The sequence below is a fragment of the Echeneis naucrates genome, chromosome 8 (assembly GCF_900963305.1).
Source record: "Echeneis naucrates chromosome 8, fEcheNa1.1, whole genome shotgun sequence".
NCBI lineage: Eukaryota > Metazoa > Chordata > Actinopteri > Carangiformes > Echeneidae > Echeneis > Echeneis naucrates.
The window spans coordinates 5746468-5774354 of NC_042518.1; the positions used below are offsets into that span (position 1 = coordinate 5746468).

General features: G+C 41.9%; 1 protein-coding gene across 1 annotated transcript in view; it reads left to right on the top strand.

Moving 5' to 3' along the window:
• The window catches only part of stat5a (signal transducer and activator of transcription 5a), a 41801-nt gene extending 19955 nt beyond the window's left edge, over positions 1 to 21846 (top strand). Inside the window, exons 2-20 of the mRNA XM_029507935.1 lie at positions 5838 to 5901; positions 8803 to 8940; positions 9233 to 9389; positions 10667 to 10756; positions 11786 to 11960; positions 12621 to 12751; positions 12901 to 13052; positions 13395 to 13550; positions 15891 to 16070; positions 16868 to 16955; positions 17918 to 18040; positions 18272 to 18364; positions 18468 to 18674; positions 19277 to 19371; positions 19703 to 19845; positions 20207 to 20362; positions 20495 to 20546; positions 20956 to 21066; positions 21224 to 21846. Of these exons, the coding sequence (XP_029363795.1) occupies positions 8813 to 8940; positions 9233 to 9389; positions 10667 to 10756; positions 11786 to 11960; positions 12621 to 12751; positions 12901 to 13052; positions 13395 to 13550; positions 15891 to 16070; positions 16868 to 16955; positions 17918 to 18040; positions 18272 to 18364; positions 18468 to 18674; positions 19277 to 19371; positions 19703 to 19845; positions 20207 to 20362; positions 20495 to 20546; positions 20956 to 21066; positions 21224 to 21347 (2361 nt within the window). The 5' untranslated portion in view covers positions 5838 to 5901; positions 8803 to 8812 and the 3' untranslated portion in view covers positions 21348 to 21846. The remainder of the gene's footprint in view (positions 1 to 5837; positions 5902 to 8802; positions 8941 to 9232; positions 9390 to 10666; positions 10757 to 11785; positions 11961 to 12620; positions 12752 to 12900; positions 13053 to 13394; positions 13551 to 15890; positions 16071 to 16867; positions 16956 to 17917; positions 18041 to 18271; positions 18365 to 18467; positions 18675 to 19276; positions 19372 to 19702; positions 19846 to 20206; positions 20363 to 20494; positions 20547 to 20955; positions 21067 to 21223) is intronic.
• Positions 21847 to 27887: the final 6041 nt, after the last annotated feature.

Consider the following 27887-nt stretch of genomic DNA (forward strand, 5'->3'; position numbering starts at 1 on the left):
TAAATTGGGCGATTCCTCTCAGGGTTGAATGGACATTTTTCTACAGTTCATTTTCCGCCGTCTTTGCCTCTGTGTGAATGTGTGTATGAATACACTTCTGTTTTCATTCTTCAACCATTCGATGTCAGTTTAAAATCACCCTCACCTGAGGCATGTCACCTTTGAAAATGTGCTCGGTTTCGGTCTCAATGTGATCTGATGTTAATCACATACACAGACAGACAGAGCTAGTGACGGCCCAACAATCATCTCATCTGTCTCGTGACAATGCCAAGATGGCAGCCATGTTCCACCCTGGCCCTTCTTGAGCCTGTTCTGTGGAGAAGTAACAACAGGAGCTGACACTGTGCGCGATGGGAGAGACCCCCAGGGCAGAGTTCAGCTCTAAATGTGATTCAGTCTTCAAACGTGTTCCCTCTTCAGGATTAATCCAGTCTGGTGCTTGTGGGCCATATTTAATAAAGTTTTCCACATTTAAATGTGACACAATAGACGAGCCCCGTGTCACACCCTGCACATGTTGATGTGCACAAGTGCACGCACAAAATCACACAGAAACACATTACTGAGCTAAGGAGCGATCTTTCTCACATTGACAGCGTGATGTGATGTGGGCTGGAGCATAGCAACAGGACCTCAGGGCAGGTTGCAGAGCACAAAGACCCTCTTGTCACTTGATGTCCCTCCCTTTCAGCTTCTGGCACATTTTCTCGTCATGTGCTCTTCTATGACAACAAGTCTCCCGTGTCTTCTTCTTCTATCGTTGTTTGCGTTTTTACCTTCAAAATTAACTGAGTGTATCGTCTGCTTTAAATCACTCATTTTCAAGAAAGTTTGGAGTGTTTTTTGCTCAGCTTCTTCTCTGCTCTGAAGATGAGGGGCAGGTCAGCCACTCGCCGTTAGACCTTCCTCTGAACTTGTCAACCTGCTAAATATTGAAATCACAAGATACTATTGACCCCTCTTTATGTGAAATTGAAAATATCAGGCAGAAAATGAGAATGTTATTGCATTTGTGCTGTCAAAAAAAGTTGATGAATTGACAATATGTACCAAGCACGTTGTTTGCATGTCGGAGGGCAGCCGGCTAGATCGGTGGGGATGTTTGGAATAGATCTGCTTCTCTGCAATCCAGTGTGGCTCAAGATTTGGTTGTGTCCAAAATCCATGTTCTTCAGCGACAGATGTCATGATTCTGTTCAGAGGTTCTTCTTTTTTTTCCCCTCCCTTTAAAAATATCCCTGAATGGGCCATAAATTCTGTAAAAATATATACCGCCATGTACTTTCTACATTACACCGGAAGCGAGTTATGGTCCTGGCATCTTAACTCTTCCATGTTATTTATAAATGCTGGCTCAGGGTGGGTGTGATAATGCATAACCTCTGCCATGGAACAGCTGGGGTGGCACAGAGGATCATGAAAGTATGGCTGGGGAACTGGGGGGGAGACACTGGAGGCAGTTGTTTATTTTAGGTGTTCTCTAGTCATCTAGACAAATAAAGTTATATGATGATTGGGAAAATGTTTGCTGCTGCAGCTGCAGAAGATTTTTGCAGCTGACTCCGATCTTGATTGCACTAGTCTTGCAACCTTTTTTTGAACATTCTCACAAGCCCTTGCAGAAGTTTATGCAATAGTAGAAGCTGTTTTCAGGATTGTGTCTTGCTTTTTGGATTGACAAATCTTTTGAATTAATACTGCATTAACACATATATTCACATAAGCAATATCTTTTCAAACAGATTTCAGTTGTGTTTAGAAATGCATGTTATGTGTATGTGGTCATGCAAAAAGGATGTTGTCAGCTTTATGAAATAGCTGTCAAACAGCTACACAACACCCTGCTCCTTTAAGACTGCCCTTTCGATTCTGCCATTCGCAGCGCTTTGATGTGAAGAGGAGCAGCACATTTACTTTGAATGGTGGGTGGCACTTGAGTTTCCTTACAGGAAGTGCTTACGTTGATGAATGGCAGTTTTTCCTCAGAGGAAATAGTGGGTGACACAAGTTTGTGTTCAATTTTGGTTTGTTCACGTTGGAGAACATGCTTGTATATTTTTAGATGCCGTGGGGATTTAAAAAAAAAAAAAAAAAAGAAAAGAAAGAATAGCCTCTTACCTGGATTTTAAAACATGCTCATCACAAGCTGGAAACACTGTTGCAAAATCATACAAGACAGTATAAAGAGGCTGATGATGATGATGGTGATCTCTCTGGGCCAGTATTAAAGGGAAGTTTGTGTCTCTGCCGCCTGTAGCAGCAGCTGTAACACAATTAAGTGATGGAGAATATTGGAACATGTCACTCAGCAGAGGAGGATGTCAGTGACTTCTGTCTGTTAGGTTTTCTGGTCTCTCACACACACACACACACAGCTTCTCCTTGTCTCACACTCTACTGTCAGCGTGAGACATATTTTAAAGAACAGCTCAGTGAGCTCATGCCCAAATAAATGTGTTCATTAAGTCCTTCCAGCTGATTGAGTCACAGAAAAACTTGTATGTTTTCCTCTGCTTGATATTTGATCTGCAGGAAAGGATGAGTATGAGGCTGTTGATATTAATGTGTGACATCTGAACCATTTTGGCAGAGAGGGGAAATATGTGTGTCAGTCTGTCCAAACCAATCCAGGCTATACTCGAACTAATTTGTGTCTGAGCCAACGAGTGTTGAAGGATTCAAAACTCTCTAGTTGCTCAGCAGTTGCGAAATATGAAATTTTGAGGACAACAACAACAGCTAACCTCACGCTCCTGATGGAAGCTGAGTTTGTCATGCATGACTGTTTTATGAGTGTGTTCAAACAAAAATAACGTGATGGTGTAACATGAATTTATGTGAGAGGTGATTGTAAAAAAAAAAAAAAAAAAAAAAGGTTTTTTTTTGTAGTTCTAATGTATTTTAAATGACTCAGATGGTGATTATAAAGCACTCATCTTCTGTGGGATAGTTAGGAGAACCCTGCACAGCTGTATTAATACAGACTTTTGATTTGTTTGTTTTTAGCTGTTGCGTAATGCTAGCTGGAACCCATTCTGCTCCTTTTCATCCAGCCATTCTCAAGCCTAAACGTGCCACAATTCTGCACAGTGGGTGAAAAAGAAAACAAATGCATTTCTTTAGTTGCATCTCTGCCAATGCCATGCAATGGGTCAGAGGGAAAGAAACTGCCTTGACCTGTGTGCTGTTTGCTGTCAGAGAGAGTCAAATCAAACCCGAGCAGCCAACGGGGGATTCGTTTGTTGAACTGCTATTTCATCATTTCAGCAAAATGACTCTCTGTTTCCGTGTAGTTGAGCTGATTGAGTCGATGAGTTGAATCTTCTTGAGGAGAATCACAGCAGAGAGAATGACAACTGACTGACCTTGCAATGTGAGCCAGGCTTAATTTCAAGTGTTGTTGTGCCCACATGTTGGACAATCTAAGGCCTGGAAAAAAAGTCCCCTGATGTGTGTTATCTGCAGGATTTATAATATCCAGTTGTTGAAAGCTGAGCCTTATAAATTCCACTAACGCAGTGTTAACAGCAGGAGGAATTGTATTTTGTTGCACTGTATCGCTCCATTATTATATTTTTCGGCCCATCCTTGTCATCTTTGACAATGTGAAGATGTGTGAGTGTGTCCAGCTGAGATAATAACCTCCTGTGGGTAATCAGAAGGCTCTTCCTCTGCAGTAGCATCGCTCTGTTTCCTGAAAGCTGAGCCAACTGCTCTTCCCAATTTCTATTATGAGACGAGAAACACATTAGTGAGCATTAATATTACATTACAAAAAACATCTGTGATAGCTGCCACATTCAGTCTCTTTTCCCTTCCCAGATTTTGTGTGTGTGTGTGTCATGGCTTCCAGTAACTTACAGATGCTTACTGTAACTGCTGGTGTCAACACTCCTGAGTTTTAAGCAGTCATCGTTGATACTGTTTTGTCCATCATTAGCCACTTTTGGTTTATGCAGCTTCCGTATTTTTATGAAGTCAAGTTAAATAACCATCAGACCGGCACTTTGCTTTGAGATGAGACGTGGGCTGTTGTGGATTCTCAGAGCTGCTGCCGAGTTCTCAGGTTTGAGCAGTGAGACATGTGGGGGACCTTGACAAATTCTAGACACAACTTTTCCAACTTTCAGATTAAGTTGTTTATCTGTTGGGATTTTCTGCTGAAAAAGAGACTATCCTTATCAGACATCGGATGGAAGGGAGTTCGTAGGTAGTGAAATGGTTAAACTGAGAAAAACAAGTCAGACCACAGAGAAACTAAGAAGGCTTAAGCCAAGGAAGGCAGATCCAGACAGTAAAATAAAGATATTGCATACTTGTCTGGCGAATTCTGCCAGCATGTGCGTTCCCGATGTTCCTGCTCTTCAGGGTACAGCCAGGAAAGAGAACGCTCTCGATCACAACAGGACCAACTTCAGAGTCCGAGACTTTATCTGCCCCAAGATAACAGACTGGCTCTTCTACTGGGCTGTAGCTCAAACCTTAAGGCAGCTGCCATGACACTTTCCAGCCTGTTCATCCAAGCTGTAGACTCTCTGTCTGCCCAAAACAATCACGAACCATGAATCAGAACAGAAAGAACCAGTCTGCTATTAATTATTACATTTATTTTTGACTTCATGTGTTTCACAAATGCAGCTTGAAGGAAAACAAACAGTCTTATAAGTTGTCTTCAAAGTGCAACAACTTTTATCTTTGCATGTTCTGCCGTTGGTTCATTGGCTGGGCCAACACTGTCCTCGGCTCAGATCTTCTGGGATTGTTAATAACAGGTCAAGTGGGCCAAGAAACACGAGCAATTAGACCACCAGACTCCTGTCAACTCATTTAAAAGAGAAAATGAAATAGTCTAATTATTGTTAAAACTGTTTGTTACAAACATCCCATGAGATGTGCAGACCAACTTCCTGGTCCGACTTTGGTTCTGCCTCCATTAATACAACTGGTGTTGTGCGAAAATCAGGCTTTTCAGTGATCATCCATGTGTGTATTTCAATGTAGTTACTCATTACATGAGTATGAAACAGCGTTTTAATCACAAGCATGACATAGATGCACGCTGATGACAGCAGGCGCTCGCTGAGCAGCATCATTGTGTCATCCTGTTTTTTTTCCATCCACACTATAATAGCAGGCTGAAGACAATTTTGGAAGAGCTGTGTTTTTTTTTGTTTTTTTTTTTTTGTTTTTTTTTTTTTAGGTGAGGACAATGCAACCTAGCATCACAGAGGACAAAACAAAGAGATTCAATTATGGACCAACCCTTTGACCTACTCTTCGTGCCGTACTTTGCCACGCTCACAGCTTTTATCTTTGGACAGAAAATACTTTGGAGTATAATTTTATTATAGCCGATCGATCCAATGTCCAGAGATTAGAAAATAACAGAGTAAAGCTTAGTTTTACTTGAATTGTTCAATAGTTATTTCAGAAAAAAAGACTATCTGCTTCTGGCCTAATAAATAACCTCTCTGTAGGCTGATTTTTTAAATTTATTTTATTTATTTTTTTTTGATGAAGTTCCATGATCCTTTTATATTCATCAACTTTGCCTGTTAAGCTCTCAGGAAATGAAGAATCTGAGGCTTGTGCACCGTCATTAGTTATGTTATCATATTGACAGATCCAAAATGAGTGGAATGAATAGAAATCTGCATCTGTGGACTTTCCCTTTTCACTCTCTCAGCTCTCCCTCAATGTCTTATGGTTTTTGTTAATGCACCGGTCCTTGAAAAAAGATTGCTTCCTCTGAAGCCCTAGGTTGACTCACTTCCTCCTTTAGCTTTCTTTCATGCTCTCTTTCTCTGTCTGCCTTTCCTCCCTGTCTTTCTTAGGTTTGTGGTGATCCTGTTAAGAGTTTCCTGTTGTTACATGGTAACACAAAGCTGAAGGCACGAGGTAAGATGGATATTTGTGTGTGTGTGTGTGTGTATGTGTGTTGTTGTTGTTGTTGTTGTTGTTGTTTTTTTTTTAAGTCTGCTGTCAGTGGGAAAATGAATCACGTGTCCCAGCACTGAAAGTTTCTCGTAAAGAGAAGAGAGTATAAAGGAAGAGGGTTTCATCAGGGTCGTGCTCGTTTTGGATGTTGTGGTTAGTGAGTGAAGTGAGCGAAACAGCTGTTTGGAAGAATCTCCTTCTCCTTCTGGAGGTGAGAATGGGGGCACTAGTGGTTTGCAAAAGCGTCTTGATCCCTCAACCTCGAAGACACAAGACAGAGTATTGCAAACACCTATTTCTCTGCCTTCTCACGGCACAATGAAGTCCATAAAGCTTTAGCTCTTAGCAGCCTCTCTGTGCCTGTTTGTATGTCTGTATAACAGAGGATGGCACATAAGGACAGTCCAGTGTACACATTAGGCGTCATAGACAGAGGTAGAGAGATAGAAAAGGTTTCAAAGCTCTTCCTGTTTAGCTCCTCCTCCAATCAGCTGATAGTCTGAGCGCTGATGCCCGCAGATAAAGCATGAGCAGGTTAGTCAATTGAAAACTCCTCCTGCTCTTCCTTGGCTCGCAATTCGGCTTCATACACACAATCTGAAGAGAATCTGCACGTTCGGGCAAGAGAATGGGGAGTACAGTGTTTGCCACAGATTTGATTAAGATTTGTAATGGAAATGGCTTTGTCAACCAGGACATATGCAACACAGAACAGCGTGATGAATATCTTTTAAGTCACAGAGGATAAGGAGCACCTCAAACTTTATGTCAATAGAGAGATTAAAGGCCTAGATCGTATAAAAGGTTGTGACCTAACATGAGCCACCTATAATCATTCAACCTTACCGTACTGTGAATTATGTGTTTAATTTTAATTTAAATTTAATGATGAAGTTTCATTGACTGTTAAAAGTCCTTTGTAGTCTCTACGGAAACAGATTTCTGGAACAAAGCCTTTGCTCCGTTGACAGGTGAGCTGTTCATTGAGCTTATTACCACTAATTTTTAGCACTTTGAACTAGTCTGAAGTCTTCAGTGGATAGGAACAAGCTGCAAGGTCAAAGGTTGAAGTTCAGGACAAAGTCAGATTGATGGGCACTGACTCTAGCTTCTGCTGTTAAAGAGGAAACAAAAATTAAAATAGGAAAAAGAAAACGCTCTCAAACATTACGGGTATTGTGGATATTTTAAATGAGCGGTATCGTGAAACAAGCAAGGGAGAGAAAGAGATAAGTTACATCTTCCTTCTTTCTTCCCTTTTGGCAGTGTGCATGACGCAATGTGTTTGTTTATTACGTATACACTGACATACAAAGATGCATTAGCTGTCAAGCAGAACCATGCACACCACAAGCACCTACAACCTGACACGCACACACACACTAACACACACACACACACACATACAAATGTAGATACACCACAAACTTCCCGCATGCTCATACCACTCAGAATTTTACTGACAGTGACAATGCCACTTTTGAGAAGAATGAGTGGGTGCATTGACTGGAAATAGGTGACCTAAGTTTTGTTTCTTTAAATACAGTTTAAGTTTTGTCAGTTAGTTAGGTTTGGTTGATTTTGGATTGAAGAAGTAGACTTCCATAAAAATGTAAAGACTGGTTCTTTCTTTTCTGAGTAGCAGAAATTATGTAACACTAGAAAAGCTGAGACTTTCACTTGTCTCAGACAAACAGAGTTCTACTACAGTTAGTGTTTTAGTTTTTTTGTTTGTTTGTTTGTTTGTTTGTTTTTTGACATCACCACAACTGGTTGTGGAGCTTATTTTCTTCATTTTCAACTTGTAAGTTGACACATGAACAGAACACAGTTGGGACTAACTGCTGTGTTAGGGTTCGAGTAGTGAAATGCAATCTCTGCCTAAACGTTAGCTGGGCCTGCTGGAGTGTAAACTTAGCTCAGTCTAATAGAGATCAGGTCAGAGCTGCTAATGTTACCCTAAGCTCTCATGCAATCCGGCCCTGGAGTTTATACTGTACATGTTTTTCTGTCTCTGTTCTGGTGCGACAGGCCAGACGCCGTATGTTTTTGTGTTTCTTTAAATTGGGCGGGAAACTGATCAGGTATCTCGGTAGTTTAAGGTCAAAAGGCAAGGTGACCTCGTATATTTGCCAATGCTGTGAATATATCACCTGGAGGGAAATTGACATGAAATTGCAAGATTGCACTTAATGATGAACAAATCTGAATTTTGTGGTCAAAGGTTAGAGGTCACTGAGACATCACAAGATGGTTCATTTTCATTTCCATTTAATTTCATTTTCAACGACTTATCCTTAAGGCTCACGGGGGGTGCTGGAGCCTCAAAAGATCTTTGTTTACCAACTATGTTGTGACAATTTATTATTTAAAGGTTAGGGTTCAACATCACAACATTGTCTGGCCATTATTCAACACTGTAACTCAGGAAGAGAAAGGACACAAGGGTCAAAGAAGTGTGAGGCAGCCGTGTTTTAGAATTTGCTGCTTCTTTGTCGCCTTTTGTCCGCTGACATAAAAAACTGTTTTGTGGCTGACTCAGAATCAGATCTCATGTCCAAGCATTTAAGTCTTCACCACTTTTCTTACTCTGGACTGGACATAAATGTAAGCCTGGTTTGTATTTTCTCCATAAATTTGTTCTTACTCACTGCCCTTGAAACTTGTGTTTGCTTTTTACTGCAGTTTAGCTAACTAACCTCTAAACACGCCATTTTCAAGCGTTGCTTAAACTAGATCTCCATGCATCCCGCCTGATTAGGTGAAGAACCTCAGAGCTTGCGGAGAAAACAATCCTTCGACAGTGAGAGTTTCATGATTATTTCACATCCTGTGACTTTTCTTTGCTCTCTTCTCTCTCAGGGTGTTGAAGATGGCAGTGTGGATCCAGGCCCAGCAGCTGCAGGGAGATGCCCTGCACCAAATGCAGTCTCTTTATGGTCAGCACTTCCCCATTGAAGTGCGACATTATCTATCGCAGTGGATCGAGGGTCAGCTCTGGTGAGTCGCTCATCAGACCAGACAGAATAAGTGTGTGTACAGATGCTCACATGCTTGAACAAATGTTTGTGCATGAGAGAATATTTGGACAGCTCCTCTTCTCCTGTTTTGTTTTGTTTAGTTTTTTGCTGTTTGTTCTTTTCAACACCTTATGGCCCATTCATTAACTCTGTGCGTGCATTTGTTCATGTGTCTACGTTGCTTGTGTGTGTGTGTGTGTGTGTCTGTGTGTGTGTGTGCGTGCGCGTGCGTGCGTGCTTGTGTGTGTGTGTGTGTGTGTGCGGGTTTTTAGGGATGTCATAGATCTGGAGAACCCACAGGAGGAGTTCAAGGCCAAACGCCTGCTGGACAGTCTGATACAGGAGCTGCAAAACAAGGCTGAGCACCAGGTGGGAGAAGATGGCTTCCTCCTTAAAATCAAACTGGGACACTACGCCAGCCAGCTCAAGGTAAGCCTTTTTGGCAATAGGCTACAATATACAACACCTCACAAGTTTTAACTCAAGTCTCACCTGAGATTAGGTTTGCAGTCAGGTAGGGCAGTCAGGTGGTTTTATATTTATAGGTGAATGATAAATTTCTCTGGCACTTCAGAAATTCTGACCTTGATTTGTTCTGTCATAAAAATGTCTTTGATCTTTGGTACCTAATGTATCACCAAGGAGAAGAATGAAAAAGACTGAAACTAAGTTCAAATGCAATCCAAAAGCAACTCCAGAGGAATATTTCTTGTAAAACAGAAGAATTCCACCTTCTCAGGCTGCAGCTCTGTTTTCAACCAAAGCTTTAAATTGTTTACCATGAGGCAGGATGATAAGCAAGCGGTTGGAAGGCACAACTGTGAAGCTGGTACACCTCCCATGCCGTATTTCTTAGAAAAAAACACACAATGCCTGAAATGCTTAAAGAACAGGTTGTGTCCACCATGAGAAAAACACGAGGACAGCCCAAGTGAGGGCCTTGGTAGCTAGCCAGCGCTGCTATTTATGATCGAGCTCCCTGCTCACAGATCCAGTCTTCTGTTTGTCTTCTCCCCTCCCAGAGAGCATGCGGAGAAAGAAGGTGAGGGGGCTCAAACTGCAATCCTGAATTCCTACCGTTCTGTCCGATTATCTATTTATTTTTTTTTCCCTTCTCTTTACAGATATGTGTTTACATATATTCATCTGGCTGGGTGTGATACATGTTTTATGCATTTTATAATATTTTTTCTGCCATTCCTGAGATCCTGTAATATAATACTGTTTACTGTATGCCCTGTGTGCCTTTTTTTTTTTTTGTCCATAACTCAGGGTAATGAAACTAGAAACGCTTTAAAAGCAACTTCTTTGTTCTACTTAAAGAAGGAAGCATCAAAAATATCACAGATCTGAACTGTTATCTGCCAAACTGAAAGTGAAACTTTAACTTGTTACACCGCTCAACAACAACAGCAACAACAACAACAACAAAAAAACATTTAATGTTACACATAAACCACTCTGGTTATGTGTGTGTGGCAATATGTGTGTATGTTAATGAGTCATGTATTGATATAAAGTGTGCTGAGCATCAGAGATCAGTCTCATTAGGCTTGTCTAATGGGTTTTAGTGTCTGCAGCGTTGGCACTAGAACTTAGCGAGCTTCCTTGATGCGAGTAAATTGGCGAGTCCTGTGTCCAGCAGTCACTCCACTCGTCAGGAGCTAACAGGCCTTAACTCAGCATATGTGCTCCTTGTGTTTCAGAGCACGTATGACCGCTGTCCTCTGGAGTTGGTCCGATGCATCAAACACATCCTCTACACAGAGCAGAGGCTCGTTAGAGAGGCTACAAATGTAAGTGGGGTGTATATGTTGTTGCTGTGAGATGCATAGCCAGCCCAACAACCTGCTCATTTGTCTGCACGTAGACACCCTCAGCCAAATACAACCTGTGGCTTCCATGCATGATTAATTTCGTAGGCTGTACAAACACAAACAGAGGCTTGGGTACGTAATGGTGAGTGTTTCAGAGACTAGGTGACGGGGTGTAACTACTCTGTGTCCGCTGCTCACCTCGCGCATTCTGCAGGTTCCCTTTATTTTCCCATTCATATATTCTTATAATCCCATACATTCCCATCATACATGTGACACTGATGGACGCGGACATCTCAATTGCGCTGCAAAATGGCTTCTTAATGAAACAGCTTTTGTGTTTCTCCACTGCCATGCTGCAGCGTGGATGGAAATATGAAAGAAAAGTCGAATGTTACAGGCTTTATAACAAGTGCTGAGTTATGAAACCATAAAGGCAGCAGAGCATAAAACATCTGACTCTCAGCAGCTCCTGGGGTGAATTGATTTCCAGTCACAACATGCCTTTTCTATTAGTGGGATGCATATTTGGGCAGATTGAATTCCACCCTGTTTAGTCTAAACCTTTCGGCACCATAGTACTTTCATTCAGAGCTTTAACTGACCACGGAGTCTGTCTGAATATGATAAGCAAATGCATTTCCTCGCTCTCTATATTTGCAGTGTTCCCTCTTTGCTTGTGGCTGCTGGGGATTTCACAGTCAAAGAGCCAAGCTTCCACAAGCAGTAGTAAATTCATTATGTCCAGCTTAATTTTGTGTCCCTGCTCAATCCCCCACCGATGTCCCCCATATCTCAGCTTTCAGCTCAGCACCGGCCAGCCATTTCCCTTAATAACTATCATAAACAATCCAATGGCAGACAATTCGGGGGATTTACAGGCTTCACTCCATCCAGTGGAAAAATTACCTCAGCAGTAACTGTTCAAAAACCCATTATTTCCTCCACCCTTCTCTCTGCTTCTCTCCCTTTATCCACCTGTCCCTCACTCACATTTGTAATTGACAGTCGAGTTCCCCGGTGGGTGGGCTGATGGACAGCATGTCTCAGAAATACCAACAGATCAACCAAGCTTTTGAGGAGCTTCGTCTGATGACCCAGGACACTGAGAACGATCTACGAAAGCTCCAACACAACCAGGAGTATTTCATCATCCAGTACCAGGAGAGCCTCCGCATCCAGGGTGAGGCCAGAGGCCTTGGATCCAGTTAATACTGGATGTAACCATCTGAAGTAACCATCTGGCAGCTGCTGGATCCTGAAACATATTCCACATTACTGAAAAGTTAACTTACAGAAAAATTGTCATCAGCAATTTTGGGTATTTAATTATTTGTAACCTTATTTATAACCCTAACCCTACAGTTCAAGCTTCTTAAAGGTGCAGCTCTAATTGCTCTGTCTCATTGAAAAATATTCATCTGGGCATTTCTCAACATTGTAGCCAAAACATTTAATTGATTTATACTGTTGGAAAGCAAATCCAATCCAAATGTTTGTTGAAGCCATAAGTGGCTCATTGAAATTGAAGTGTGCAGTTCCCTTAAAGCAAATATCTGGGATGTCATAGCTTTGAGATATTAAGGTGTGAAGAATCATTCAACATACATTTGACAGTGATTGTAAATGCTAAGATATATCCTGGCAGTAAGCTCTGCATTTATATTAACATATATTCATGTGTACATCACTCAGAATGCAACGCCTCACTGCGCTGTCATCTGCAATCTTTTGTGTGCAAAGTTTAGAGATTTTTTTGCCTCCTGTGTTTTCCCTCCACCATCTCTAACTCATTCCTAACCCCCTTACCCCCATTCGGATGGCACGAACCTCCCCTCTCCAGCTCAGCTGACCAGCCTGGCCACGCTGCCCCCTGCTGACCGACAGCTACGGGAGCCCGCCCTCCTCAGCAAGAGGGCCACTGTGGAGGCATGGCTGACCCGAGAGGCCAACACACTACAGAAATACAGACTGGTGAGACATGAACAAACACTCGGCAGAAAAAAAAACCACCAACACATTTTATGTTGCATATATACATACATCCGAAATAGCTAACTTTTGCATGATTCTTCAACCTGACTGAGCGCCGCATTCTGAGGTTTTCTTTTTTATGTGGACAGGATCTGGCAGAGAAGCATCAGAAAACACTGCAGCTGTTGAGGAAGCAGCAGACCATCATTCTGGATGACGAGCTGATCCAGTGGAAGAGACGGCAACAGCTGGCAGGCAACGGGGGCCCACCAGAGGGAGGTCTGGACATCCTGCAGTCCTGGTGAGCTCTTTTCTACCTCCCACCAAGATCACAGCCACTGGATTCCCACACAAAACAGGTCACAGGTTTACAGGCTTGCAACTGGCTACTTCTGGGTTTATTTTTGAAGTTTATCAGGTTCTAATAAGAGAGACAAAGGTAGAGACATAAAGCAACATCCATTGTTTTCCATCTGGCTGTTTTGTTGGCCTTTTTATGAGGAAAAACAAAACAAAGCAAAACCATGAATAGAACAATAAAAGTGCTGTGTTCTGCAGTACACATTTTAATGAACGATCCAGGAAAGCAGTACCTCAGACCGTGTCTGTCTTCAGGCCTGATACGTTTTTCTGGATGTTTCAGGTGTGAAAAGCTGGCAGAAACCATCTGGCAGAACAGACAGCAGATACGAAGGGCAGAGCACCTCAGACAACAGCTACCCATCCCCGGCCCAATCGAAGAGCTCCTCAACGAACTCAACAGTACCATCACAGATATCATTTCAGCGCTGGTCACCAGGTGTGTGTGTGTGCAAGTTTTGAAGTTCATCTCAGATTGTTGACTAAAGAAGCCGACTTGAAGGCAGTGAATGTAGGTCAGTATGGCTTGGATGTTGTAAGTGAGTGTGTTGTTTGCACTTCCTGATCTCCTGGCCAGTGTAGCAGAAAATTCTGCTCACACAAACCTTAGTTGCTATGGAGATATGTGTGGCTATTTGGGAGCGTGCTTATGGGTGTTCTCTTGATAAAGCAAATCCTCTGCATATCTGCTAAAATCAGACCGTTTCGCTTTTTCTTAAAAGTTATCGTTAAGGATTTCAGTCCCGGCTAAATTTTGGGACACCCGCGGTCACCACGGTAACAGTAATCGCTAGCTTCATGATAACTGTGCTGAAACTCGAAGTGCAAAAAAAATAATAATACTGACAAGCAACTGGTGTACAGCATGTTTACCACGGAAGGCAAACAAACTTCTGTTCTGAAAATAATAGCAACCACAATGAGATTTTATGGTGTGAGTCATCGGTGCAGCAGCAGAGCCGAGTTAAGTTGGTTGCCATTCTGCAGAGTTGGAGGTGTGCACCCTCTCACCTGCAGTTTATCACTGTGCAGCTCATCGAGACTTATCTTGATCATCTCATTACACCTCTAATTTTTAAAACTGACACTCAAATCTGTTGAAAATGTCGTCCCGTCTACAAGACGCATCCTTGATAGACAATCATGTAGGTATTTCACAGGAAAAGCCACTTTTTGTGCTGAGTTGGGTAGAAAGGGCAGTTTTGGTACAGTGTGAAGACAATAACGTAAACACTGAGGCTCTTATTAAAATTTTGCTGCATCACATGCTGCATCTTTCCTTGTAAATCCCATTTTCTTTTGTGTGTGTGATTAACCAAAGTGAACACAATGTTTTTGTCCATCACAGGAATGCTGGACTCCCTGCAGTGGAAATTCAAATACAGTGTCTCTATTTAAAAGTGTCTCTTTAGAGAGAAAATGTCCTTATGTAAATACCCTGAATGGCAGTTGGAGAACCTACATGGGCCATGAAGACCTTGTAATGGAGTTGTAATGGATTTGTTTTGGTGTGGAGACGATGTGTTCTGTGGTCGGGAGATGAATGTAAGGACTTGAAATAACATCCAAAGAAGTTAGTTAAATGAACTGAAATGGTGTCCCTGTCTGCATGTGTTAAGGTCTGTGCCCCCGTGCTGAGCCAACCCCCCCCCCCCGAATCAAACATACAACACATTTACAATATGACATCATTCACCTATTATTCAAACCCCGTTAGTACAGACTGAGACACGAGGAGTAGAGGACTTCTGACGTGGAAGAGGGTGGATGTAAATGTGCCCAGAGGCAAAGGACAGTGCACGAAGGCACCTAAATAAATCTTCAGAGACACACAGCATGCACTATGCAAAACATTAAACCAAAGCATGAGCACATACAGCTTGTTTTCACTATATTATTTTTTGCCCCAGTGGCACATCTGCCAGGGTCTTTTAACCGTGTAGCATCTCTGAACTAAAAGTAATATGAACAGCTTTTTCTTTCTTATAAGACTGTCCCTGCAAGGACCACACGTTGAAAAACAATGTCACTGGCAGCCATTTCAGGCTGACCACAGACAGACCTGTGTCAGTAATACACTGCTATACTGCATCTTCCGAACAAAGGTTATGTTTCTTCAGCAACATCCTCTATATATTCCCCTGGAGCCCCGAAAGGAGGTTTTGGGCTGGAAATAGGAACGTTATCTTCTCATCACCGCATAGTTCAACCTCAAAGCAAATGGTTGAAATCCTCAGAACAGCAGTATGTATTGAATGTGGCCTCTGTCTGACGCCTTTAGGCTTAATAGTGAGGTTTTGTTTGTTCCTTGCTGTGTGTGTGTGTGTGCGTGCGTGCGTGCGTGCGTGTGTATACAGCTACGCACATATGCAGACTGACACTATCAGAGGAAGTAATATTTAACCCTGTTGGTTTACAGTGATTTGCTTTCATGACCTTCCATTAGTGTGCAGTTCATTTCAATTAAAGTCATTTTAAAGGGCCGCTGCTCCCGATTCTGCTGGTTAGCAGAGCACCAAGGAGCCCTGCAGAGATTCAAATGTCAACCAGCAGCTATTTTACATTGAACATTTCACACCAAAATACACTGTGTGTGCGTTCAGTTTGCTGCAACCTTTGCAAGTTTCTGCAGTTTTTCACCCAGTTTATTTGGATTTTGATGTTATATTGAAACTAGGCACAGCATCACTCAACCATAATCCAACAGAGGGCCTGGATCACATGATCTGCACTATAACTAAATGGTCGTCCTTTCTCTCGTTTTTTTTCCTTTCCACAGTACCTTCATCATAGAGAAACAGCCTCCTCAGGTCTTAAAAACCCAAACCAAGTTTGCTGCTACAGTGCGCCTCTTAGTAGGAGGGAAGCTGAATGTGCACATGAACCCTCCACAAGTCAAAGCCACCATCATTAGTGAACAACAAGCCAAGGCCTTGCTGAAGAACGAGAACACAAGAAAGTAGGTCCAGTGTTATTAATCTTATGTCACCAATATTGGTATTGTTAAGGACTATTTTGTGTGTGTGTGTGTGTGTGTGTAGTTTGCTTTCCACACATCACATGCACTCATGACACTTAAAGGGCACATCGACATCCATACTGGGGGAGCTGAGAAGCAAACCGCTGATCTTCTGATTTGTACAGTGGTTAGTCACATGTTGTCACAGCAACGTGTAATCCAGCGGTCTCCCTTTATTCATTTGCACACTTTAGTATCCGTACTTCCTGTAGTGGGACGCTAACCCTAACTCAGCAGTGAGCTCCAATTGTGCCATTAAAACAAGGAGGTCCGGTTTTCCACAAGGACGAACTGTGTCAAGCGTAGTGTGTTTTTCAGACCTCACCACAGAGACATGGCTGGAACTTGAACAATGCCTCAGGAATCTATGGTGTGGATGCAGAATCCACATTTAGCCTGTTCCACAGTCTTAGTCCACATTCCTCCTCGCTAATGGAGACCATCAGACTGTAGGTCAGCCAGGCAACCACTGGTTAAGTTGATGAGAAATTTTGCCATTAACTGCTGTGTCCCAACTAAGCCGTTTGACACAGCAGGTTCCTGCAGAATCGACACATGTGCATACTGGAAAGACAGAGAACCTCCCAGTTGATGGAAATGAATGTAATTTTCACACTCAAAACACGCTGTTCTCACACAGCTGCCCCGCTCCTATATCATTTTGTTGCAATTTAATTCTCAGCACACGAGGGAAGCTGGTCAACTCCTTCGACAGTGTCTCTCTCTGTGTCTTGCAGTGACAGCAGCGGGGAAATTCTCAACAATAACTGCGTAATGGAATACCACCAAACAACAGGCACTCTTAGTGCCCACTTCAGGAACATGGTGAGTGTGCCTGTATAGTGCACGAGTTTACACAAATGACATTTTGAACGGGAAATTAAATTACTATCATATGACACCACATCTTACATATTACATACTTAAATAGATAGAGAGTGGCGTTTCAGGACAACTATGAAAACTTATTTAACTTGTCAGTTAAAGACAAATGCATTTTATAAATAATGTAAAGACAAGGATTAATGATGCTAGCTACAGATATTGATAAATTAGTGATTGAGAATCTAAAATTACCAATAGAAGGTTCATTGAATGAATCAGTAAATAGAATTTTTTTAAGAGCTCAGAAGCCAAAAGCTTAGTGTGAACTCATGGGAGTTCAGCAGAATCACCCAACCTTTTATTCGTGAGAGGTTTCACCAGGAATGAACCAAAAAGAGGAGAGTGGCAGATTATATCAGGAGGTGTCAGACTTGCAACCAAAGCAAGCCTTTTCAGTGTAAGGAAAAAAAAAGGTTGCTTCAATGTGTGTCTTACTTCAATATTTTACAAAATTGGATTTTTTTCTCAACAGAAACTGAACAAAATTCATCACCAAATTTGATATGCAAGTCAATAAGGATATTGTGGTATGAATAAAGTGAAAATATATCCAAACAGCACTGTAATACAGTTTACTGGAATCTGGCCTATTGACTGCGCAGCGTGTAAAGTGTAAAAGCACAGTATGTACTCTACTGTACGTACCCAACGGGACCTGAGCAGTACTTTGGAGGATCAGTGCGCAGCGTCAGTTGAGCCTTGACTCTGCATCGCTCAAGTTGTTAGCAACAGCCCCCAAAGCCCTCCATGGATAATTTACATGTCAGCCCTGTAGCGACACTCTGACTGAATTATTCATTCATGTACTTTATGTCTGATGTATGCATTGTCAGGCTAACTGTAAAGGCAATGTGTATTGTATATGCAGTGTACCTCATTGTTACACGTCTTATTTCTTGTAGTCTTTAAAGAGGATCAAGCGATCGGACAGGCGAGGAGCAGAATCTGTCACAGAAGAGAAATTCACTATTCTATTTGAGTCCCAGTTTAGTGTTGGAGGAAATGAGCTTGTTTTTCAAGTAAAGGTAAGAGAGACCACACAGATTGTACAGATGAAATGATTACATTCGCCTCAGCACGCATACACATTACCTGCCTTCAAACCCGGAAGAGGAGAAATTTATGATTTTGTCAGCCCAAGTCACAAGGCTTCGAGTTCCTTCACCGAGACATGCAGTCCATTCCCGTTTCATCTGTATTCTACTTGGTGCGATAATGTTGAGCATTGATGGACTCCTTTCTCTCTCTCTGTACAGACGTTATCACTTCCTGTAGTGGTGATAGTTCATGGTAGCCAAGACAATAATGCCACGGCAACTGTGTTGTGGGACAATGCTTTTGCAGAGCCGGTGAGTATCTGTTCTGGTGCCTGTGTTCAAAAAGCTGCAGTTCTGCTGATGTTTTCCTCCCTCTGGACGGGCCAATCCACCGGTGTCTCCTGTGCGTCTACAGGGACGGGTGCCTTTCCTCGTGCCAGATAAAGTGCTTTGGCCTCAGCTGTGCGATGCCATCAACATGAAGTACAAAGCTGAAGTGCAGAGTAACCGAGGCCTGTCCGAGGAAAACCTGGTCTTCCTTGCTCAAAAGGCCTTCAGCATCTCCAGCAACAACCCCGATGACTACCGCAACATGACTATGACCTGGTCGCAGTTTAACAGGGTCAGTGCAAGTTTCTTTCCCTGGGCTTTTCCTGCCTTTGTCTCACAATCACTGAGCTTCTATAATGAACACTAATTGGATTATCATCAGTTTTAATGAATGGATGGCCACAGGCCATCTTCAGCCACATCGTCCACATGGTTATTCTCCACAGAGCAATTGAGCATGGGTTATTCATACATACAAATATTTTTTGCTCCGTTGCCAGTGTCCTTACTGCTCTATTCGAACTTAGTGAGAATCCCTCATTGGAAGTCAGGTCTTTATCTTAATGGCCCTGTTTGTCCACACAGTGAAAGGCTGGAGGTCTCATTTTCTGGCTCAAAGCAGCTGGCGAAGGCAGAAAGTGCACTCACATTCACCACACACCATCAGTCTCAATGGATTACAGGAACATCAAGTTTCAGCCGCTTCACAGACTCGCGTGTAGGGCCACATATAGACACACACTTCCACTCTTTTTTCCTCTCCTTTTTCTTAGATACACAACATGGGATGTGTTGTTTTCTGTATTTATGGACTAGAACACTGAAAACATTTTTTAAGAGATATAAATGTGCTTTTCCCAAAACATTTTTCCCCCAAACTTTTCTCCTCCACAGGAAAGCTTGCCAGGGAGAAACTTCACATTTTGGCAATGGTTTGATGGTGTGATGGAACTAACGAAAAAACATCTCAAACCACACTGGAATGACGGGTGAGGAAACTGCAGTTGTTTTTTGCCAGTTCTATTCTTTGGCGAAAAAAATATGTCAGAACAGAACAATAAAAGAACTGCCTCTCTTTTTCATTTTGACAGCTGGACGGTATGTTCTGTTAAAGCAAAGTGTTTTCCTCCCCACATTTTGTGAGTCCTGATAAGTGAGGCGATTGTTCACTTTCACGATGGCATGGCAACCCGGGAAGCCAGGCTTGCTCTCGCCACTAAACTAGGATTGAATCAAGGAAAAAAAAATGGTGGAGTAAAACACTTGACAAATGTAACACATTTTTCAGTATAAATTTTTGTTTTGTTTTGTTTTTTTTAGGGCCATCTTGGGCTTTGTGAACAAGCAGCAGGCCCAGGACATGCTGATGTCCAAACCCAATGGTACTTTCCTTTTACGCTTTAGTGACTCTGAGATCGGAGGGATCACGATAGCCTGGGTGGCAGAAAATCCTAACAAAGCAGGTATGACACATTCTCATCACAGTCGGCAATAAACGTTGATAGTAGCACAACTTCAGCCCCGGATCCATTCACAAATGCATGTGTCAGATGTTTGTTTACTCCAGGATTTTGTGCAGTTTTAAGATCGTGTGCCTCAAGAATTTTTAGACCAACCCATAGAAAATGACAAAGAAAAAAATGGCCTTAAAGTGCAGCAATAAGTTAGATCAGCAACAGCACTGTGAGAAATCCATATCCAAGTTTGCAGAATAATGTTGATGTTAGATAATTCTAATAAAAACAGAACTGAGTTGTTGAAATCTAGTGGCATAAAAGAGATCGTATTCCTGTTCTTGCTAATGTGATGCGGCCTTTTCTCCAGGGGAGAGAATGGTGTGGAACCTCATGCCCTACACAACCAAAGACTTCTCCATTCGCTCTCTGGCTGACCGGATTAGTGATCTCAATCACCTCCTCTTCCTCTATCCTGACAGACCCAAGGATGAGGTTTTCTCCAAATATTACACCCCACCACTCTGTAAGGAACCTTCTGTTTGGATATAAATGTGTTAGCCGCTGAGCCTCTGTAACAGAGAGATATGATGAAATCTGTAGAAAAACTGTGCCGAGCTATCAGTCATGTCTCTCTCTGTATTTGTCGGTTTTCAAGCCAAAGCAGTGGACGGCTATGTGAAACCGCAGATCAAGCAAGTGGTGCCCGAGTAAGTATCAAGCTTTCTGGTCATCTGTCCTCCTTTTCTTCTGTTCTGGCTCTCTCTTCTTCCCTTTTTACGCGACTGTCCACCCGCCAGTTTTTCCTCTGTGGCAACATTTAGAGTTAATAACTCAATATTGGACCCTGAATTCAGATCAGCTATTACTTTGCTGTTACAGTTGGAGGAGGCCAATTAAGGATGGTCAGAGTTCCTGAGCGAGCTTGTCTTCCACTCATCATTAGAGTTAGGCTTGTTAGTTAGCAAGCCCTCCTCTCTGCCCGTCTCCTCGGTCACTTTGTCTGCAATACAGAGAATTGCCATAATGATGCAGAAAGGCCCAGAAAAACATGCTCAGGGTAGTTGCTTAGGTAACTGCAGAACATAGACTCATCTTTTTGTGTGTGTGTGTGTGCAGGTTTGCTACAGTCCCTCAAGATCTACCAAGTGGGAACCCAACCTATATGGATCATGGTGCCTCCCCAGCACCTGTCAATCACCCTCATCCATATGGCATATACCCATCCATGTGAGTCAACTGGTCCTTCAAACTTATGTGCTGCTCTGTGGGTGATTGTGTGTGTGTGTGTGTGTGTGCACATTTCAAGTGTTTTGTAGCTCTTGCTGTTTCTTTGTGATGTCATCTTGTCTCAGCGTGAGTGTCCCCTCTCTCTGTCTCATGGCAGGACTGACTCCATGTTGGACACAGACGGAGACTTTGACCTGGATGACACCATGGACGTTGCAAGGCACGTAGAGGAGCTCCTCCGGCGGCCTGTAGAGAGCCAGTGGGGCGGCCAGCAGTCATGACCTTTAACCCCTGTAACCTGCGACAACACCAAACAAAACCTGCCTCCCAACATGTCCTACTTGCATTGAGATTTCTTATGGTTTAAGTCTGCCCATTTCTCTTTTCTCTCAAATGGCTATAATGTGAAATGTCAAAAATTGGTGGTGATTTTTTTTTTTTTTTTCTTTTCAGCATGAATGCATGCACATCAGTGACTTCTCTTAGTTTTATTTCCGTCCATAAGTGTTTCTAAAACAGACTAGGTACAAGGCAAAACTTACAATGTTACAGTATTGTGAAAAAGAGAAGAAGAAATAATGTTCATTCACATTGTGCATGCATTTCCAGTTGATTTTGAACCGATTTAAATATTATCCTACCGTATGAAGACATTTTAACAGTTGAATGTTTTTACTTTGGAATATTTTCTTCTTTGTAAAGTGTTACCATTATATTTTGATAGTGAGACTGAACTTGTATTTTGTGAAAAAAAAAAAAAAAAAAAAAAAAAAAAAAGAAGCTTATTGAAGAGTTTTGCTTTTGCATAACAACAGAATTTGAGTCATTGCTCTGCAGAGTTAATCAGTTTTTCAAGTCTGTATACACTAACCTAAAGGTAGATTGACTGTATGCGCTCTCTGCTGAAGACACACACACACACACACACACACATTGGTTCATGGTACACATGCACAAGTGTACGATGCATCTGTTCTGATCTTTTCACCAGCTGAAACCCAGAAAAGGGGTTTATGCAACCCCCTTGCTCTCACAGGGCTATTTGTATTCTGTTTGTACACAGAAATGCAAATCTGAGCATTTACCCAGCGCTGCCTGCTTATCCTCTCAGGTCCCCTCTGTTCGACTCATCAATGCTACCTCGCATTATTCTACCGACAGTCCTTGGTGGTTTCTGTTGTTCTGTTGTTTCTGCCCCACATTCACACCAGTAGGTACGACCTCTGGGTTCTGCTTTTTTAATTTGTGTTGTTGTGAGTCAAGAAGATCCCTGCTGCCTGAGGGCTGTTTTCTCTTTGAAAATACTCACCTAAAGCAGCCTGAAGTGTCACAAGTGGTCTGTATGCTTACAACATTCGGGGTAGCGACCCTCCCTACTTGCTAATCTGCCTGTCCGTCCACTTGTCCCCACGCTCGTGTCATGACAACCATGACTAAATCACCTGTCTCTGTGGGACACCGGAGTCACCAGACACAGATTGATAGTTGCTGGTTTGAGTGCTAGCACAGACTCACGGGCCACTGGGCCGCATATAGCACCTCAGGCATGTCGAGCCTGTGTCGTTCTCTAGGCTTTTGTTTCTGCTCAGTTTTTCCGTGTGTGTCCTTCTCTACATAAAAGAAGTGACATGCGTTAGCGTTGTAGAAAATGCAGATACTATTACACACAATCATACATTCAACATTACTCACACAATGCTTAATAGAAAGTTTTTCATCAACAACAGCCTTGCACCTCAGGAATGAATCGCTTTGCTTAGCTGATGTTTAAGCCAAATAGAAAAATGAGGTATGTACACAAAATATATGAATTTATTTTCTCTATCATAAGTCTATTTTGTTATTGTTTCTCTGGCACTCCCCCAATGAATGTAACGCTCTGTGCACGACCCGGTCGAGGATTTACAGACAAAAACCTCCCCAGTCGAAGCAAAAGTTTCATTTCTCGTGTCACCAGAAGTACCAGTTGAAGAAGGGACATAAAGCAACTGGAAATCAGAGAATATATGATGTACTTCTGCATTTTGTCCGGCACACTTACAGTATTTAAAATATTCCCACATCTTTCCTTTCATCTTGTTATCCTAGGGTATCTTATTTTCTCACCTGTCTTTGAAATCTCAATCTGCACGGGCAATCTTGTGATATATGCTTTGTCGCCATTATTCTCATAATTTTTGAGCTTTGTCCACCATAGGCTGTGTATGTTTTGATAATGTAGATGGCGCTGTGTGCTGTTTAATGTATGTAACGTGTGTGGTTTTGGGTTTTATCGCTTGGAGATTTTCCAAGAGAACAGCTGTTGAGTTGTAATAAAATAATAAAATAAAATTTTTATAAATAATTTTAACTCAACCTGTTGAAGTGCAGACAATTTTCATATCACAAAATAAATGTTTAATTTTTTTATGTTTACAGTTACCACCAATGGTTGAACAGGCAAACTGGATGTGGAGAGTAAAAGTTTTATGAGTAACTGCATCAGCCACACACAAATGAGAGGATCCATGCAATCAGATACCTATCTATGTACACAAGACAGGCACATAATATGGGCTTAATTTTTTTTATTAGATGTATTTATCATGAAAAGTTAGTTTCAGTATGAAGACAAGTGGATTCCAATTTTTAGATTTTAATTAACTTTGACTTTCCAAACACAGGGAGGAATTTTCTGTTTGGGGGGACGGAAAGATCTTCTACAGGTTTTTCAATAAATAAATCGATCAATGAAAGATTACAGTAATACCGTGCATCAGCATGGGACAAGGAATAATAACATTTCCGAAGTGAAACAGACCACCAGACTTCTCACTGTCACTGCAGATTCATTTTGGTCAACGTGAAAGTCAACTTGCAGACTGTGGATGTTTTTGGACAGCAGGAAGGAAATAAGGAACTATTCTAAAGGATTTAAGTTGTCGCTTTAAAATTGAGGTATGTGTTCATGTGCAGATGGAAAACGTGTTAAATCAGACACCAGAGGTCACCAACTCCAGTCCCAGAGAGCGACGCTCCTGCATGTTTTATGGTTCCTGCTCCAACACACCTGATTCAAACGACTGGCTCCTTATCAGACTTCAGCAGAGCTTGATGACGAGCTGATCGTTTGACTCAGGTGTGTTGGAACAGGAAGCATCTGAAACATGCAGAATACAGTAACTCTCTGCACTAAATGCTAAACAACAAGCTCCATTTGGTCAGATGTGCGTGTGATGGTAAGTACAGGTAACTAACCTGAAGAATGATAATACTAGCTGTATATAATACCACTATCTAAAGCAATAGTTTTCATTAACCCCCCCCCCTCCATCAGCAACACACCTGCTCCTGCTCACAAATTGTCTTAACAAGCTCGTGTCTGCCATCTGGTGGAGATAATCACATAATGTCTTTGGTGTGTTTATTTGAGCTGTGGCTTTAATTCCCATTATCTGACCTGGCACAATGCCTGGAAAAGGTGATTAAAATAATAATAATAATAAATTTCCATGCAATACAATAAAATCTGACAATTTATTACTTAAACAATTTTCATTAGCTGAATAAAGCTCTTGTAATTCTTTGCAAGCTCCCTCCCGAGAGCAAGTAATTATTTTGGTTGCGTATTTAAGGTACTGCAAAGCAGTTATGTTTTTTATTATTCATACAGCTGTGGCAAAGGCTGAAAATGTTTGTCATCAAGTATAAAAGGCTCCTACAGGTCAGTCATAGGTTGTTGTTTGGATACAGAGCCTGTATTCATTGCAAGGCCTTTGAAGCAGAGATATGACAAGCCAAGATCATGTCAAAAATAAAAGTTCAGATTAAAACCTGGTGACAAATGGTTTGCACATAAAAATACAAAATAACTACAGAACAACATTTTATGTTTGCACTATTGATACAAAAATTTTAAACAAAAACAAAAACAAAAAAAAAATACAAAGGTTACATCACCACCTGGGGTCAGTAAAGCCAAATGGACCAGTTGTGTACAAGCCAAGCAGAGAATGAAAAGGGGCCAATATGATGAATACACAAAGTAATATGGAACTGACTGAGAGGGCAGGAAAGCTTACATGATTACAAGGTCTTGTGTGTGACCCAGCGTGATTTGATGGTTTTTCTTCTTTTAGACGAAACAAATGAAAGTGCATTAATGTTAGTGTTATCTAAAAAAAATAAATAAATAAAAACGGAAGAGGGACTTTAATAATCCAGGTGTACCTTTAGGGTGTGAGAAATTTCATAGCTGAAAAAAATAGCGTATAAAGCGTAAAAATATCAATAACTCCCCAATTAAATCAACAAGAAGAGCTGAGAACGTTCAGTTTAACAAGCTTAAGTGAAGTTAAATCAACAACTGTTGGAAGACAGTAGTTGATCTTTTCTGTTATATATGACACCTGTAAGTTTACAGAGCTCATTTTTGGGCATTCGCTAGGCGGGGGACTTGGAGCAAAGCACACAAATAAAAATGCAGAGTTTAAAAAGACGTTTATGGGTGGGATTTTATACTCAGTTTCTGTTCCCGTTGGACTGCCGATCACATGGGCCGGCACAGGAAGTGCGGTGGCAGAACGCAGGAAGACACCACCCTCTGCTCGCCAGCTGTGAGCAATGGGAACTTCCTTTATAGATATTAACATTCAAATGCTCACACTGTGCGTGTGTTTATCAGAAGTATTTTTGTTCTTCTGGTTTCATTTGTTACCTGAGTATCTTTGACGTTAGAAATGACACCAGAAATGAGTGTGAGGGAGCAGCTCAACAAACCTGTGGCTTTCAACAAAAATCATGGGTCCTTTGACCTGTTGACCTTTCTCCTCTTTTTCACTGTAGCCAACTGGGATTAGACTAGATCAGTGGCCAGCAGCCTCCAATGCGATGACTCCGCCTCTTTTGTTTCGCCCCAGAGGGCGAAGGGAGCCTTTAGAGTCCTGAAAGTGTGGCGATGCCGATCGATTGGTCCGAGTCTGACGGTGACGATCGCAGCGGGAGGGAACGGTAGCAGAGCCTTGGCTGACATCCTGCCACAGGAAACTTATGCAAACCTCAACAAAAAACAACAAGGTTGTTATTTTACAGTTGGGTTCAAGAGTGGTGACACAGCCTATTCTTTGTTTCTCTTTCTGTCACTGGCTCTTATATTGTTTTATTTGAGCTCCTCTTTTTGACCTCCAGTTGTTTATCTCTGGAATTCATTCCTGATTCTAGTAAACAGCCATTGAGCGACATCTTCAGCAATGCTACCTGTGGCCACATCACTTAAAGGACTCTTGTCCCAGCCTTTGGTTTAAGCCCATATGGAAATGAATCTTTGCTCGTAGACTGTTTCGTTGGAGACCTTCTCACATTAAAGTGAGACAGCTGGGCGAGGCGGTGCAGGCTTTTAAAAGCAGAACTTTTGTTAAATTATTTCTGATAATGCATAATACATGAACCTGAGAGAGGGAAGGGCAAGACAAGGAAATGGGGCAGTGGGAGTGTGTGGAGAAAAAGAAGAGGGCATGTGTCCATCCTTCACTTCCTGGACGCCTGTCTGTCTCAGCCTACCAGCCAGTCGTCCACTCCTTCGTTCCGCTGTCACATCGACAGGCTGCGTTCACTTCTCCCTCTCACTGCTCTGTTTGTCCTTAAGAAGTGGCTCCGGCCGTATTCGCATGTTTGCTATGTCGCTCACATTCATAAGATTGAATGCAAGTGGAGAGGCTGTGCGCTGACTGTAGATTAAGCTGCCTTACATGACCAATGCCCGTTAACACAACCGCACACAGCGATCGCTGCAACCTTCAGTGAGAATAGATAAACTGTTGTGTGCATCATGTGGTGTGTTGTTGTTTACCATGAGTGCTTTTCTTATTGTTTGGAGCATTTACGTGAAGCCTGAATCAGGTCCGTGATGTAAAGGTGTAGCCATACGTGACAACTTGAACAGACGGTTAGCTCACACTCTGTTGCTGCACATGACTCCTTTCATACAAATTGGCTGGGATTCGATTAACCTCCTCATTGTGCTATGAGCGAAGATGCATTATCCCATCTTATTGGCCATGTCTCATCTGATGAGACTGATGGGAGTTGGCCTGACTTTGCGCAGTACGCCCTCCATTGTTTTAGTTTCTTTTGGCCTGGCCTCCGGAGCAGATGCTTCATTTCATGGTGTGTGAAACATTTGTGTGAGGGTTATAAGGCGTGTAATGATGTTGCACAACTGAAGCCTTTCCAATTGACGGTGAATGGGATTGAAAATATCGTTAGTCTCCTTTTTTGCTTTACTTGGTAATGCTTTTAGTACATTTTGGCAATTCACATATTCACGCTGTTAAAGAGCTGTTTCATAAACGGGTGACACAGTCAATTCGAACTATTATTGTTAACAAGGATCAAGCTTTAAATTTGTGTTTGTGATGTTATGGTTAATAAAGATAAACCCATTCAATTATAAAATTTAAACCTATGGCAAACTTCTGAAGTTGTGACCTTCTATGAAACCATTTTCTGCCTTCTTGATATTTAAGCGTGATTATTAGATAAATGCTTAAAAACAGAAATAAAAGCTTAATTCATGAAGAAGTCCTTAAATAGATTCAGCAGTGACTCATTAGGTTACCTGCAGGTGGCTTGGTTGAACTGCACCAGCCACTTTACCTGCCTGGAGGCGGCTGCGGGATCAAATGTCTGCTGTTATTGCTTTTTTATTTCACATTGAACACACTCATTTATTTATAAACAAAAAGATCCCAACAGTATAAAAGAATGTTAGTCTATATAAATACACTTATCAATATTTTATTGGAGAAATATTTCTGCCTGTCTAAGACAGCAGTATCCGAACA